Source organism: Paroedura picta, chromosome 11 (assembly GCF_049243985.1).
Source record: "Paroedura picta isolate Pp20150507F chromosome 11, Ppicta_v3.0, whole genome shotgun sequence".
NCBI classification, from domain to species: domain Eukaryota; kingdom Metazoa; phylum Chordata; class Lepidosauria; order Squamata; family Gekkonidae; genus Paroedura; species Paroedura picta.
The window spans coordinates 38780657-38798246 of record NC_135379.1 but is presented as its reverse complement, the minus strand read 5'-3'; the positions used below and the strand labels follow the sequence as shown (position 1 = coordinate 38798246).

The window sequence follows — 17590 nt, the reverse complement described above, 5'->3', positions numbered from 1 at the left end:
TTATCTATTCTCATGAAGAGAGTTATGCAGAAGGTCTGAAGTCAAAACAAGATGGTTGAATCTGGCTGTTTTAATTGTGGCACACTTTATATTTAGAAAATGGTTCAACAGAGATTTCTGTGTAGGCTCCAAGGGAGCAGTCAAAGTGGTAACTTTAAAAAGAGTTAATTTCAAATCCAATAAGAGTGTAAAGAGTTTTCAAGAGTTAGTAGTACTTTGAAATATTTTTATGCTGTACACTGCACATCTTCCCATTTTACAGTGAGATACTTGGATGGATTCTAAAAAGTCATTATAGTCCAGTTACAAAGAGACAAAGAAAAAAAGAACTTCAAAGAGTTCTTTGAATATAAACACAGCAATTCTTGCATGTTCTTTGTATTATAATCATCTCCCTCTCATCAGTTTACACTGCACATGGAGCTCCTGTTGTGTTTCCCAACAGGAAGGCTGGGCCTGAGCTCACTGCTGCCTGGCTGCAGTCCAGCTATAGCCCAGAGCCCAAAGAGCTGATAGGAAAGGCTCCTATCTTCTTGCTGCCATTGCTGAGTCCCCTTATCCCCCTCCCCCCTCAAATCAGCATTCGCTAATTTAATCTTTGGGTAGTTTGGAGTAAAGTTTCAGCTGTATTGTTATAAGCTGCCTTGAGAGCAAGGCAGTAAAAAATGGGAGAAATGAAATAACATGTGAGTGGAAGGTTACCTAGGAAGTTCAATGCAGCAGTGTTTAAGTTCAGAAATAGATTTGCTTTAAAAAGAAGCTGAAATATACAATACAGTCAGGTGAAGAGCTGTAATAAAGGCTAAAATAAAATGTGCATTTCAGATTAGAACAAACACAAACAAGTCCAGATAGATGCCAGTTTGTTTTTTAAATGAACTGTTGTAAAGGCTATAAATGGCAAGAACTCTTATTTTTCCAAAACAATAACAAAAACAAAACCCTAAGGGCCAGTTTGGATTTAATTTGGAAAGTGGAAAACAAGGAAGGAGTATAGTTCTTAACAAAAGTACAGGCAAAGGGAGCTGAAATATAAATACAAATGAACTCCCTTTGCCCAACCCAATATCATATCTACCTTGGTCTTAAGATTTCAGTCCTGTGTACACTTGGAAGTAAGTCACATTTAACTGAGTGTAATTTATTCCAAAATAAACATGCATGCACAAGCGCACATACGCAGTCTGGGCCCTAAGTACCTGAGGGACCACCTCTCTACCTATGCCCCACAGAGAGCACTGCACCCTGCAGGTGCCTACAAGCTGATCATCCCTGGCCCCAGGGAAGCTCGCCTGGCCTCACCCAGGACCATGACTTTTTCTGTCCTGACCCTGAGCTCCCAAAAGAGATCAGGGCCTTGCCAGAGTTAAAATAATTCTGTAGGGCCTGTAAAATGGAGCTCTTCCACCAAGCTTTCAGTTAAGGCCAATGAAGCAACTCCACCAATCCAGAGCCCAAAGGCCCCTCCCACCACTAATTATGTGCCATAGAAAAAATAATTCAAATTAGTGCAGCAAACAACATACAATCACTGTTATAATGTTCTAATACCAAATGTAAATGTTAAATATTCTATTGTTAAGAATTCTACCATTTTAAATATTATATGTTCTCAAGGACAACGTTCCTGATAATGTACCATGAACATTTTCACTGTAAACTGCCCTGAGCCTCAAGGGAGGGTGGCATATAAATATAATAAAATAGGTACTTTCAAAAGTGGTTAATATAGCAGCAAGCAATTTTATCTTATATCTGTTTCATATATAAAGCAGAAGCACAGGAAGCCAGCTAACCAGGCAGGCTGTCTCATTAAATGGCAGAGGTGTAAAGAACTGGAGGTTTCAGGTTTCAGCAAACTTGAAGGAATTCTAATAAAATCAAATGTTCAGTTATCTCAAATAGAGATACTGGGATTTGCAATGTACTACTATAGTTATTTATAAACTTCACTTGATATCTGGACTTAAACTCAGCATATTCAGTTTGGTCTGGTCTCTTGTTAGTGAAACTAAGTAGGACACTGTGGAATACATGCTACTTAGCATATTAAGTAGTCATGCTGAAAACCACTTCCACCATCCACAGTGTTGTTAACTTCTATAATCCCTTTCCTTTAGGATTTCAAAGCATGTTCTTGTGACCTCCATGTTTCCTGGCTGTTTCTTTGAGCTGCTTGCCCCCTGCTTGGAAAGTAAAGGTCTACATCTGAATCTGTAACATGTATGGAGGGTTCAAAAAAGATCTTAGAAAGTAGCAGGAATGGACAGTAAAAGTTTCAGAACTTGTCCTTGATAATAGTCACGTTGGAGATACCATATAACACAGTGGTTCTCCAACTTCCTAATGCTGCGACCCTTTAATACAGTTCCTCATGTTGTGGTGACTCCCAACCATAAAATTATGCAAGTGTTTTTTTCACAGAAATTAAACCAAAACTGACCAGTGGTTTGAAGATCCATTGTTCATGATTGTATACAAATTGGTTTTCTTCTGGGGTTTCTCAGTTCAGTTCTGCCCCTTGTCCCACCATGCCAATCACACTCTTTTCCGGACAGATGAACACTCTATCTCAATCTACCCCGGTCAAGTTGTTTGCCCTGCTGCAACCCCATGTGAAAGGGTTGTTTGACCCCCAAAGGGGTCCCAATCCCCAGGTTGAGAACCACTGATATAACATATCTGTTATATCCTTCAGAGTCCACAGAAGATAGTGAGCTTAAGGGTGCACTTCTGCCCAGGAATGTGCTGTAATTCTAATTCTGCATCTTCTGATTTCAAACTTGTTACTGTCAAAGAAACAATGAGTCTGTCTTCCTCTTCTTTTATCTAAAAACCAGAATGTATTTCCACTTTTTAGCTTATGCATTTCCAACTGTCTTCCTGTAATCTTTGTGAAGCTGTCTTCAGCTTCACAGATTTGCCATTCAGCAGTGGGGAAGCTCTTTGCTTCCTTGGTAGATTTTCAAATTAAGGCTCAATTGTAACTCTTAACTTTTATCTACCTTGCACCTGTTTTTATGCAGACTTTTAAAATTTCTTTCTTTGAGCTTTAGACTTTTAGTAAAATTGCATTTTTGTTTCTTTATACTTGCTGTAGGCAATCATGGCCAACAAAAATTGATGTTCCACAAGATCTAGAAGATGATCTCACAGCAACTCCTCTGTCCCATGGAACTGTTCCTCAGTCTCCAGCTCGCAGTGCTGAAAACATTCTCAATGGTCACAGGAATAAGGCACTTAGTGATGCAGCAAAGAAAGAAGAAATTCCTGAATTAGCTGGCCCAGCGCTTTCTGTTGTTCCTTCAGTGAGCTTAAAACCTACAACTAGTGGTCGGAAGTGCTTATTTAGGGTGGAAGAAGATGAGGAGGAGGATGAAGAAGATAAAAAACCTGTTTCCCTTTCAACACAAGTTGTCTTGCGCCGGAAGCCTTCAGTTACAAATCGTCTTACTTCCCGGAAGAGTGCTCCAGTTCTCAATCAGATCTTTGAGGAAGGAGAGTCTGATGATGAATTTGATATGGATGAGAATCTGCCTCCAAAACTTAGCAGGCTAAAAATGAATATTGCATCGCCCAGCACTGTCCACAAACGTTACCACAGAAGGAAAAGCCAGGGTCGAGGCTCTAGCTGCAGTAGCTCAGAAACAAGTGATGATGATTCAGAAAGTAGGCGACGTTTAGATAAAGACAGTGGATTTACTTATTCCTGGCATAGACGGGACAGTAGTGAAGGTCCTCCTGGCAATCAGGGAGATGGCAGTGGACAAAGCAAACCAAACAATGGAAATGGAGGTCTAGACAAAGCAAGCCCTGGAGATAACAACAAAGGCGGTGGAAGTCCTTCTGGTAGCTCTGGAGGAAGCACGAATAACAATTCAGGTTCTACACGTCGGTGTGCTGGATCTAGTAATTCAATGCAGTTGTCCTCAAGAAGTGCAGGGGACCTTGTAGAAAGCCTCAAATTGATGAGTCTCTGCCTAGGTTCACAGATTCACCACAGTTCCAAATACATTATTGATCCACAAAACACCATATCATTTTCCAGTGTTAAGGTTCAGGAGAAATCCACATGGAAAATGTGCATAAGTTCTGCTGGGGGTATAAATCCAGCTTCGTCTTTGGGCAACATAAAATTCTTTTCTGACCAAATGTCAGACACGACAAATGAATTGGAACGAATAAAGAGCAAGAACTTGAAAAATAACGTGTTACAACTACCTCTGTGTGAAAAAACAATATCTGTGAATATTCAGCGAAACCCGAAGGAGGGACTGTTGTGTACCTCCGGTCAAACTACTTGCTGTCATGTTGTTTGACAGCAACCGGACTGAACCCATTCTACTTGACATCACCAATCTTCCCTTTCAGAGCTGTGAATACTTTATTTCACTGAAATCCTTCATTGCCATTGTCTTAATATTTTTAAATGAGCTTTGAGCAGTAATTTATTATGTTTTAATAATTTTAGTTTGCTTGATATGACAATGCATGATTTTTCTGCATGCTGCTAGCCATCACATTTTTTTTGTTCCCAACAGACCAGGCCTTTGTTTATTTTATTTTTTTACATTTATAATTTTAATATGAAATTCTGGATTACAGTAAGGCTTGTATCCTGATCCAGTGTAAATGAAGCACTTAGTAGTTTCATGTCCTGCACTTAAACCAGAGAGAGAAAGAGAGTTTTTGTTTCTAAGTGAAATGTCCAACCTTGTTCTGATCTGTTATACCTAAACTATGTGAGAGCTGTCATAATTCTGTGTGTTTGCAACAGAACCAAAGCAATAATGTTTTAATGTTGAAAACTCGTTTGGGAGCTTTCAAATTTCCAAGGCTTGTACAAAGCAAAACTGCACTGAAAAGGTGTTTGGAACTATGATTTTAATCCCACATCTTTGTCTTAAGCTGTAATATATGGTAGTTGAGGAGCTGAAGATTTCGTTTTGGTAAAGGCAAGATTTAAAACCACACCTTGAGACAGCTTTCCTCCATAGAAATATTGTTACATGCAGACAATCTTTTGAAAATAGTAACTAAGGAAAATTATAGTACCCTATCTGACGCTTTTTTACAATCAAAGGGAAAATTGATTCAGTAACAGAACATAGAATGGTGGTAGTTAAATACAGTGCAGGCCACTCAAGATGGACCAGTGTATGTAGCTACTGAAAGATCTATTCCAGTAAACCAATTCCTATAAATTATCTGGTCATTAAAAGACATACCCAAGTGGTATCTTCTGAACATGTCCTCCACCCTACCCATTAGCATTCAATCTGTTTTCTATATAAATAGCAGCTTTGTTGAGATTACTTAAGGGTCAATCAGGTATCTCAACTGTTTTAATATTGCTGCCATGTACACTGTTGGCAGTTAAGAGAAGTGGCAATCACTTCCATGTAAAGTTACTTATACCAAAAGTTGTTTTAAATATACAATTCAGGTGTTTTAATCAGATATTTTAAATGAAATTGATGGAAATGGAAACTCTTTACTGCATTTGGAACAAAGCAAGGATATTTTAAGTTTGTTAGCCTAGTGGAATACACTGTAAATCTAACGTCTAATATTTCAGAATACAACATGGAATACAGTAGTGCAGATTTCAATATATTCTTTTAGTATCATATTTTGTTTGCGGAGTATTAAATTGCTGCCCAGTTGAATTTCCCTCAGTAACACTCTCTAAATCAAGTCAAATAATTAAAAATGGTATGGATCAATTTCACTCTACATTATTCACTGCTGTTTGCATACCATTTTTTTCCTTTGCTGTTGAAATACTAGCAAATGAACTAGTTGGCATTTTTCTCTACAAAAGGATACTTTTGAGAAGATGAACTTTTTTTGTGGACTTTTATCTAGAATAAAATATATTGCAGATTCCTAATTTTGTGAAGGGCAAGAATGTTATTTTTTTCATGCCATGTATAATGGGTCTTCAAAGCAATGTTAGTAAGAATTGATGGTATTATGTAGCAACATCCCAGGCAGGCACCAATGTCTGAGACAGTTTACACACTTTAGTATCTTAATGCTAGCGAAATGGTCAAGTAGAATGCATTTCATTTACATTGTGGTCTGTAGAGCACCAAAGAACTTAAGTTTGGTTATGATTTACATTATTCACACTAACCCAGGTCTAGCTGATGATGCAGCCCAAGGCGCACTTACAAAAAAAGAATTCCATTGAATTCAGCACAATTCATTTCCAAGTGAGATGCACTTGTAAGTCTAAATTGTATAGCATATTTTAATATTTAGCCTAGTGGGGGCTTATACTTTTCTTCTTCCCAAATACAGCAAGTCATAAATGAAATATTCTACTTCTTAAAACTTTAGTGTTTTTTTTAAGCTGTTGCAGTTTGTTTTAAAACAGCCTACCATATATACCAGTGTGATATCAACAGTTGAAAGCTACCGAAACAGATGTGTGGGCGAAGCCATAGAACATATTTGCTTGAAATTTTCTTGAGCAGGGATCTTTTAAAGGGCCAGAAATATGGATAGTTCACAGAAGATAGTGAACGGAGCATCTATTAAGAACTAAGAGAAAGTTTATAAAGGGCATTGGCAATAAACTTTGCAGCTTTTTATTTTCAAGTATTGTAAATATTCTTTCCACACTGTGTACAGCCTTGGAATGGCACCTTTTGACTAACCCAGGTGTGTGTGCGTGTGTTTTTGTTTCCTTTGTTTTTATATACAAATGTGTATATATGGTGCTCACTTTAGAACAGCAGTGTTGACCATTTATGCTGCATAGCTGTAAAATAGCCTTATTTAGTTGTGTATGGTTGGTTGAACCTCTGGGTGTACAGATGTTACCTTGAGTGTCTTTTTATTCATTTGTTCACAGGTGAATGATTGTGCATGTGTTGTATGTTGTATTATGTTGTCATGTTAAAGGAGGGAGCAAATAACCACTACAGTAAAATATATTGGACCAAACTATTATAGAGCAAGTAACAGTTTCTTGTACCCCTTAAAGCTGTCTTTACAAGTTGCATATAGTTACTGTAGCATATAAATTAAATATTGTGGAAAGCAACTAGTCTTGTATTTTTCTGTATGTGTATATAATGTACTTCTAGCAATTTACCTGTATTTAAGATGTGACAATCTCGGCACAGAATTTTACAAGTAGCAGTGAAATTAAGCAGAATGGAGGCCAAGAGCAAGAAGCTATATATGTTATGGTGGGTACAAAAATATCAGTTGATCTTTGTCAGTTGCTTCCAGCGATAGTTTGGCTTTCTTCATTGTAAAAACATTCATGGTGTGTGACAAATGAAAAAGAAATCCCATTAATAAAACTGACCTCTTTATTGGTGCATAAATTACTTCCATGTCAACTTTATACACTCTAATATGGCTACTATTTCATTACTGATTTATTGTGGTTTTAAGTCCTTGTTAATAATGCAGTATCTTATGTCATAATGGGTAAAAAAACCCATACAAAGTTAAATTTTATTGCAACAGCAGATGGGAGATGCATTACCCACTAATATTATCTCACAAATAAACTGAAATTTGAAACATGTCTTGTAAATCTTGATTATTTGATAGGAGTGTTGTGTAAGTAAGACGGACTACAAATTCCCTGTTTGGTGACTGCTTGGTAGCACACTGCTTGATTGATCCTGATTTTTGGTTCTTTCACAGCTGACTTGCACATCACTGGCATCTTTCCTTTTCTGTATTACCTTATCTGAAAATTTATGGTCTGGGTAAAAAGCAATGAATCTGGTACTCCAGCATTTGAAGATGTACACTTAAGCCCTCATTTTTGTTAAATATGTTCATGTTTGAAAGTGTTCAAGGCATATTAATTGTAGTTTTTCCTGTTTAGAGCTGAAGATACAAATGAAGAAACACTGTTGGTTTCTTGTAGAAATACAGCCAAAGCAAATGAAACCAATAGGCAAAAGTTTGTGTTTTCTTGAGATTTATTAAATCCTAAATAATTTTGCAACCAGTTTTACTTGTTGGGGGCCTTGTCATATTCCTGTTAGCTAGGTGTATCCATGAGGTCCTCATGTCTATGCCTGTAACGTTTGGACAGTATTCATATTTGTTGCTATGAAGGAAAGAAGGTAAATGCTTTAGTGAAAGTGGATTTGCTTAGGGGTGAAACTCTACCAAATCTTATTGTAGGAGGAAGGACCAATACAGTGTTGCAGTAGAAATACAATAGAAGTCCTAGTCCTGTTATTTGGATGTGATGGTGCTGATCAAATACTTAGGATCTATCACTAGTTCCCCACACTTAAAAACTCAGGATGGAAGACGAGACAGAATTTCAGAACTTAAAAAATGGTATCCCCCCGCCCCGAGAAATACCAAGTGTATGTGACTGAAGAAACAATAGTTTGGTTTTGACAAAGCTGGGAGATGACTGGAGTGCTTCAGAATGGCAGCTCCACGGGGACCTGATACAAGGAAGTAGATATGCAGTCCCAAGGAACATGCTTGCCTATGTTCTACTTGCATATTTGTAAATGAAACAATTTTAAGATGTCATAAGGCTCTAGAGTGCTCTTGTCCAAAGGAAGCCAAACCCAGGTGGCAGTTCCTTGTTGAAATGGGAAATGTATACCATTTTAGGGATTGTATGTTTTTCTTTAGCCAGACTGGAGCAGGCAAAAGAAGTTGATATGCCAGCAGTTGACATTGTAATAACACCTTAAAGACAGTGTCAAAACAAGCATGGAGACAAAGTTCTGACCACAAATTTTCTCTGAAACAGCTGCTGCGGTTCAGGTGGCTTCAACGTAGACAGTAAAAAATGCTTGCTAGTGGCTGCAGAGAATCCTGTTGTGGGTTGATGGGGGTTGTAGAACAGTGTGGTCTTGATTTGTGAGGTGGTGCCATCAATAGCTGAAAGCCTGTCAGCAGTCATGAGTGTGAAGAGCTGGAGAAAACAGCCTCAGGCCTGGAAAACAATGGAGGAGGGGCAGGGGAGAGACAGTTGATGAAAGTGAATTATATGGGCAGGGACTAACCGAGGCCTAAAGCTGTGGAAGAGAATTTTATAAGAGCTATTCTGCAACCAAAAGTGCAGGAGGAAAAGATTGCAGTCTGGCCCAAAAGATCAGCCATAGTCCAAGGATGAAACAAAATCCCAAGGGTGAAGGAGTCTACAGAAAGGTCTGAATGGCCCCTTGTACCTGGTGAACCCTGAATCAGTGAAACTACTCAAAGGCTGAGTTATGGAGCAACTGTCCAAGACTAGATATTGTTTTAGTTTTTTTTGGTACCCTGCGTTTAGGCAAAAAGGAGAGCTTTAGACTGCTCATCATACAAATACCTTGCTAGACTTATGACAGAGCTTAGAAACTGAAGTCTAGACCAAGGCATGAAATGGCCTATCCAATTTAAGAGCAGCAGAAGATACTTTTCCACAATTAATTTGAACTTCGACTTGGTCTTTCTAAAGATGTACCTAGATCTCTTTCCCAAGCAGCAAGAGGAGTCAGTAAAGCCAGATAGTTAATAAAGGGAAAGGCCTGAGGAGAATTAGCATAACTTGTCTCTGGAATGCAGCCCTGGTATCAAAAAGTGAATCAGTATTCTTGCTTGAATTATGTCAAATTCATGGTCTAGGAAATCTGCTTAGTGTTTAACTTTTAAAGGAACAAGAAAGATGAGAATCTAGGGGAACTGTTCTCATCCAAGCAAAAATATACCTGCAAGTGGATGCAAGGGCTCTTGTATAGCCTTAATTTCTTGTAAACCTGAAGACATACTTTTTTTTTTGAACTAGCTGTAGTCTTCAGTAATACAAATAGGTTTCTAAGTGGCTATAGGTATTTCCTCTGTAGCCGGGGTAGTCAACCTGTGGTCCTCCAGATGACCATGGACTACAATTCCCATGAGCCCCTGCCAGCGTTTGCTGGCAGGGGCTCATGGAAATTGTAGTCCATGGACATCTGGAGGATCACAGGTTGACTACCCCTGCTCTATAGGTCTTATTGGGTTAGGAGATAAGGTGTAAGTACCCACCAGAGTTTGGAAAGATGACATGCAGGCCAGGTAAGGATAGGGAGAGAAACAGTACTGAGTTTCCAGTTGACCCTTAGAAATTGGCATCCTATAGTGGAGATGTGGATCTGCTGCCCTGTTAGAAGTATTTGTTTCCACCAATATATTTATAAATAAAACAAATACTAAAGAAATGCCAATTGACACTGGTGTTCAATCATCCAAATGAAAACAAACCCAGGTAGCACTGCCCCAAGAACTTATTTAAAGAAGACAATGCTATGTTTATATGGAAGGACAAAGTCTAAGAATAAAGCAGCTATTGGCCAGAAAAGCTTTAAATATCTGCCTTAAGACTGCTAAGGTAAGACTACCAATATTTCCCCACCCATGGTCATCCGTTCAATGAGAAATTGCTTCTGAATAAAGAGCAAATGTGGCTTGCCCTCTCAGTTCCACAGTTTAGAGATCCAAACCTATCAACATCAGAGGATTGCAGATTGATTACTGCCTGATTATTAATTCTACTTTTGGGGATGGGAATAATTCTCCTTTCTTGGATGTTGCTCTGCCCTCCCCCCTCTATTAGGGTATTGTTGGTAGGTTTGTGATATTGCTGGTCTGAAAACCCTGCTCTCCTGCAGGTGCCGATGGGTAGATTGGTAAGGAGAAAGGGGATTCAACCTTTACCAAATTGTACTGGTTTAACTGCTGCTAATTATTATATTTGTTGCTAGGTCAGTAATTCTTGTATTGGGGGGGGGGGATGTAACACCACCTTGGTATTAATAGTAGATGAGATTCCATATTAGCGATAGTAAGTACATCATCACCGAAGCAATTACTGTACCTTGTGGCAATGAATGACCACAACGAAGGATGCTTTTAATTATGATCATCATAATATAAGAGAGGGGCACAAAGGCTATGGGCGTGAAGGGGCTGGGGATCCTTACAATTTGGGGGAACTAGCCTTTCTAGGGACGGCAGTGGAATGGGCAGCCACATATCAATTGCTGGCTTACCTGGTCCAATCTAGCTTCTGACCTGGCCACGTGGTGGAGCTTCTGACCTGGCCACTGGTTGCCCTAACAGATGATCTCTGATGCCAGCTGACGCAAGGCAGGCGGGATGTGTGCCTGCACAGAAGCCACTTGATGAACATGAGTTACAGGTAAATGCAACCCTGTTTTCATCTTTGTGGCTTCAGTGCAGTCCCGCATGAGAGAATAGCGAGATCACTCACCAAAGAGGAGGGAATGGGCAACATCAGCAGGAGAGCATCCATAGCACCGCTATGCCCCCTGCAGCATCCGATCCTGAGTCGACATCCATAGAATAATGCTTGATGAAGGTCAACGGGACCCACCAGGTGGCAGCTCTGCAGACATCCAGCATCAGAAGACCAGCTGAGAAAGTTGCAGATGTGGCTTGTGCCCTTGTGGAATGAACATTAATGTGCAATGGGCACTCCCTTTTAGCCTCAGTGTAAGAAGACATTATCAATGACACCACCCACCTGCTCCTTTTGCCGCGCCGAGGCCGGTTGGGGGGAGGGGCGGAAAGGCTTTGTCGCGGCCAAGACAGCAGGACCGCCATGTCAGAGATGCACCGGGCCTGCTCCTCTCACCGCGCCAAAGCCAGGATGCCGGGGGGGGGGGGGGAGGAGGGTTGAGGAGAGGGAGCGGCGGGGATGCCACGGCAGGGATGCCCTCAAGGAGACCTGCGAGCCCCCTGGCCCCACCAGCGCCCATGCTAGCACCCATTGTATTTAAAAATACAATGGGCTTTAACCCTAGTCATTTCATAAAAGTCTTAACTTTATTATAAGTAAACAAAGACTTCCCCTCAATATAACTGTCTGGAAGAGATTGACTTTTGGGTGGTAAAGTCACTCTCCTCCTTCAGGAGGGGGGGTAGCACTTCTGGGAGTCTAATGACTTTTAAATAGCTCGCTAGCTCCTCTCCATGGCAGGCCTGCTACATCCCAGACCCATGTGTGCCTGCACAGAAGCCACTCGATGAACATCAGTTACTGGTAAGTGCAACCCTGTTTTCTCCTTGCATAATCTTGTTTGGATAAATAATATTAGTTTGTTTGAGTTCTACTACATAGAGCCAGTTTGGTGTAGTGGTTAGGAGTGCGGACTTCTAATCTGGCATGCCAGGTTCGATTCTGCACTTCCCCACATGCAACCAGCTGGGTGACCTTGGGCTCGCCACAGCACTGATAAAACTGTTCTGACCGGGCAGTGATATCAGTGCTCTCTCAGCCTCACCCACCCCACAGGGTGTCTGTTGTGGGGAGAGGAATGGGAAGGCGACTGTAAGCCGCTTTGAGCCTCCTTCGGGTAGGGAAAAGCGGCATATAAGAACCAACTCTTCTTCTTCTAGATTGCTCCTCAGAATTGCAATTCTGTACCCCATGAAAGAGCACCATGTCATCTTCAGATATCGACTACCACATATCAGTTACTGGAACTCTTCAGACAAAAACAAAAATCTGACTGAAACATCTTCTTTAGGGAGCCCTACAAAGGACAGTTACACAAGTGAGGCAAAGCTGAAGACTAGGTGAATTGTAAGGACTATCACAGTATGGCAGATTGCATGAATTAAACACTACATATGCAGGGGTGAAAGTTCAGTTATAAAAGTTCCTTTTAGTGTATGGAACTGGTGCATCAATTCTGAAGGTTATAGGATTAATGAAACCTATTCTGGAAGAACAGAACATTTCCAATCTATTATTTCAATTCATGGCCCTAACCCCCTCCCCCCAGCACCCCACAGTTTCCACAGTGAAGCCCAAACCACAAATGTGATATAACCACAATAAAAAGTAAGCGTTTTGATATGCACAAGGAAACAAGAGATTCCCAATGACTGCATATTTTAATAGCTTTCTAGCCGATTCAGATGACATTATTAATACCACTTGCATTTAAAGATCCAGCCAGGTAGAAATTGATACAGGGAAGTAAGATACAAGCACGGCTGTTTAACTGGTACACCATATTAAGATGACTGGACTTTGCTTCATGCCAAAAGCTTTCTTTTTCAGTTCCTTAAAACAAATATGAAGGAGGCACAGATTTTCATGTTAAAATACTACTGTCGCATACATTTTGCTTCACATTTATTTCTTTTTTAAAACCTGCACTGAATTGGTCCTGTGGGAGAAATTTATACCTCACATCATACAATAAACAAGATTTAGATTCATTTTTACATATTTGCAAGGAACAATCTCATAAGCAATCTACAAATTAATATGGTTAAATACAGTCATATGAGGATCAAACTGTTTAACTGCCATGGGAGATGTGCAACTCTGCACTGAGTGCAGCAGCCCCCAGAATTCTTTAAAAGGCTACAATTCAGGATTATATAGTTATAATTAGCGGTTGCACGTTTTCGAGAGTTTGCATCCTTTTGTAAACATTAGTGGTTATTGTGCACTGCAGCCAGATCTGGCACAAGCTTCAGGTACGACATTCAGAAGGAAAAGGGTTTTATTTTCTTTTTTGGATCTGGCTTCGAGCGGTAAATAAAGACAAGTGGAGTGTTATAATGTAGTGATCAGGCATTTCTTGACAATAATACTTTCGAAACCTTACTATTCATCAGCAGATGCTTAAGATATTTTAGGATTTTTCTTCTTTCAGGGACTCTGTTGCCAGCTTCATTTGCTAAAAGAAAGTAGAACATGATGCAAGTTAAACAAATGTCTTAAAAGGAATTTTTAAAAAATCAATTTTTGAACAGAATCAAGAGACCCTTTCTACACCTGGATCCTTTATTGCTGCTGAGGCTTTGTTCCGTAATATGCTGGAAGCAAAATTAGAAATGTGGCTAGATTCGGGCCTGGCCCTGGCCCCGGCTTGGTGGAATGAGCTCCCAAGTGAGATCAGAGTCCTGTCAGAACGTCAACAGTTCCACAGGACCTGTAAAATGGAGCTCTTCCGCCAAGCCTTCGGTTGAGGTCAGCATAGACATAATCAGGTAATAATGCCCCCCCTGCACACACACTCCCTCTTTTTTCACTGTCAATTAGTGAGTGTCCAATTAATGGGCAGAGGTACTAATCTTAGTGTATGGATCATTAAGTTTAATAATCATGCCTTATAATGGTCATAATATTTTATCATGTTTCACTTTACCTCATTGTTAGCCGACCCAAGACTTTAAGTCAGGAGCGGGAAAGAAATTAATTAAATAAATAATTTGAATCAGTGCTCATAACAGTTCAAAAATGCCCACCAGTAATCAATTTGGATCAATGGGATTCACTTTGGATCAGTTTGGATCAATGGGATTCACTCCCAAGGAAGTAGAAGTATATTGTTTAGTGCTGTTGTGACCAATCAACAAACATCTCTTTATCTCTTACATTTCAGAGGTGCAGCCATGGCCACAGCTTTTTAAAAATGTGGCTTTGAATGGTATAACTGCAAATAAAGTGACATTATGCAAATACAATATAAATAAATATAAATAAATGATGGCTACTGAGAGAAAAATAATCACAAGGGTTAGCAGGTGGCAGGCGGAGGAGACATTTCAAAAGGCAAAACAGTGAGCCATTTCCTGAGGGAAAGCTACAATCAAGAAAACACTAATTAAGCTATATTTTAAAGATACAATTGTGAAAAATGCTTAAAAAAAACAGGACAGCGTTTTTGGCTATAGGGGAAGAGATTGTAGCAAAATATGAGAATGGTTCTGCAATCGAATGCAAAATAAATAATGCAAAAAGTGGAGAATTCACTAACCAAATTCACCATCCTACAACTGCACCTCTTTCTGAAGCATCAATAACATTTGGCCAGTCCACACTAGATGGGCAGTACTACAATGGCTTTTAAAGTCACAAGAATTGCCACAATCAACTCGTTTAAAAGTTGGGAGCCTAACATGAAGAATACTGCCAAACCACTCACTTTTAATGCTGACACTTTATGGATTCTGCATAATTACTGAATAAAAAAATATTAACTGGCAGAGAGAAGAGGCAGTGTGGATGAAGCCTAAGTAAGCACCTCAATTCAATTATCCCTTGAGTGAGTGCAGCAGAGAGAAAGCATTGCTGCTTGGAAGAGTTTTATAAGACTGTTAATAGTGTGAGTTCTGACAGTTGCTCAAACTCAGAGGAATCTCAGTTTGCATTGCATCTTCATTATCGATGAACTAAAATTAAATTAATTACATCACTAAATCACAGATTTGTTTAATCGTTAAAAGTTTAAATAGAAAGCAAAATTTCCAAACTACTTCCAATACTCTAAAACTTACTCCAAAACACCAGTCTTGAACCCCTTTTGGAAAGTGCTCATGCTGAGACTTTAGAAAGTTTTCACGAGAAAGAATCATTGGGGTAACCTGGTCAAAAACATACTCATAGTTGAATGGAAGTGCCTTTGCTAACCTTCTATACATTTTGCTTTCTATATAATTCTAACAAAGAGATAGGAAAATCTAATCATGGATAAATGTTGTTCAAATTCTTCTTTTAGTTGCCACTAAAGTTTGAACCACTTGAGAAATGAAAGTCAGTACCAAAATACTGGATGCACTCAGAGCATTAACAGAAATTAGGTACAATATTCTCTGGTGGAAGGGGAACTATGATATGTTGGCGCATTCTCTTCTGTAAAGAGATAGGGAATTTTCGTACAGGGGGAAAAGAGCTGGTATTTTATACCCCGCCTTACACTACATGAAGGAGTCCAAAAGTGGCTTACAAATACTTTTCCCTTCCTCCCCCCACAACAGACACCCTGTGAGTTAGATGGGGCTGAGAGAGTTCAAACAGAACTGTTTTGTGAGAACAGTCCTAAGAGAACTGTGATTAAAGGTAAAGGTAAAGGTATCCCCTGTGCAAGCACCGAGTCATGTCTGACCCTTGGGGTGACGCCCTCTAGCGTTTTCATGGCAGACTCAATACGGGGTGGTTTGCCAGTGCCTTCCCCAGTCATTACCGTTTACCCCCCAGCAAGCTGGGTACTCATTTTACTGACCTCGGAAGGATGGAAGGCTGAGTCAACCTTGAGCCGACTGCTGGGATTGAACTCCCAACCTCATGGGCAAAGCTTTCAGGCGGCTGCCTTACCACTCTGCGCCACATTACCCCAAGGTTATTAGGCTGGCTGCATGTGGAGGAGTGGAGAATCAAACATGGTTCTCCAGATTAAAGTCCGCCGCTCTTAACCACTACACCATGCTGGGAAGGGAGGTCCTTGCCCACAGCAAACCACTGTAAAATCACAATCGTCTTCATTGTATTCCCAAATAATTATGTCACAGTCACCCTAAAATGCTACACTTCCATCTTACCTATTAGCAAATTCAGTTTAGTTTACTGTACATTTTTGTTTGCATGTGATCCTAGCAAGAGTGGGGGGAAATCTCCTAAGTGTTGTGTGTTGTAATCTTCCTTTAGCAGGCTTGCTGCCTCATATTCAATTAAATGCCTAAATGCTTGGTTTAAAAAGCACTTACCAGAAGACAGAATGCAATAGCAATGTTGCATTCATAACCTGAACGTGAACTAATTTACATATCCTAAAGCAATTTTCTCAAGTTTTCAACCTTACTATGTTCTGTGATGTTAGAGTCTGTAAATGGGCTGTGAATATTCCAGCCTGCCGGGCCACCCATTGGCAGCACAGAATTCGAGCACCAAACATTTACATACATCTGATGGGAAGAAATTTGTACCAAGTATAAAATGAAATGAGTACCCAATCCCCTTTCTATTGTAATAACTTCATTCTGCTGACTTCTTCAGGATAAAAGCTTTTTATTCATAAGGCAACAAATATCAGAATTCATTTAAGATCTTTGCAATTTCTGTGTGGTCCCAAATATGGGTCATCCTTTCATGTTTTGGTTCAAGAGATGACCATGCAGTTACCATTTTCTTCTGTTACTTGGGATTCTAAAATCATGTGCTCTTCATGTACTTTTTGGAAAGATTTCTTAGAACACATGGATAAGTAGGTACATTAGTTCTTTCTCTAATTTTCAGTAGTCCTGACTTCTTCTCATTTCCTATCTATCAACAGTTGCTTCTGAGGTCCTTCTACTGACTGTATTGAGGAGGGTCATGGATTGATGTTGTGATATGGAATAGATTGTGAGTATTATACATATATGAGGGTAAGTCAACATCAACAACAACAGCAAGGCCTTTATTGGCATATTAGAAGAAGTACAATATAGGGTGGCGGGGGGGGGGATACAGAAAGACCCACTGCAATACAGAGTAAACAAAAGCAGATATGCTTTAGAGTGAGAGAGAATACATTCAAGATCTCTCATGGCAAGAGGTAAAAACTTTGCAACTGATTCAATTATAAAAGGGTTCTGGGAAGTCAAAAGAAACTGAATCTTAAATTCATCAAGATGCTGTTGTTTTTCACAAAGCATTGGGTTAAGAAATTTAGCTCAGATGGTAAGATAAAATGGAAAATGGGAAAGAACATGTGTGATTGATTCTATACAAAACTGTCCACAAGGGTAGAGCCTAGTTGACTGGGATTTGTTGAAATCTCCCATATAACACAGCAGGAGGTAGAGCATTAGTTCTAGCCCTACA

The 17590-nt window shown here is 39.7% G+C and overlaps 2 protein-coding genes across 4 annotated transcripts in view; one reads left to right on the top strand and one right to left on the bottom strand.

Annotated features, from left to right (window-relative positions):
• The window catches only part of SNRK (SNF related kinase), a 39484-nt gene extending 31937 nt beyond the window's left edge, over positions 1 to 7547 (top strand). Inside the window, exon 7 of the mRNA XM_077302702.1 lies at positions 3101 to 7547. Within this exon, the coding sequence (XP_077158817.1) occupies positions 3101 to 4319 (1219 nt within the window). The 3' untranslated portion in view covers positions 4320 to 7547. The remainder of the gene's footprint in view (positions 1 to 3100) is intronic.
• Positions 7315 to 17590, bottom strand: part of ANO10 (anoctamin 10) — a 76937-nt gene continuing 66661 nt past the window's right edge. For 2 of the 3 annotated variants that reach the window (XM_077302705.1, XM_077302703.1), the window contains one exon: positions 12867 to 13682. In XM_077302705.1, the coding sequence (XP_077158820.1) occupies positions 13638 to 13682 (45 nt within the window). In that variant the 3' untranslated portion in view covers positions 12867 to 13637. Of the gene's footprint in view, positions 8942 to 12866; positions 13683 to 17590 lie in introns of those variants that run through there. The other variant, XM_077302704.1, reaches the window with a different exon arrangement.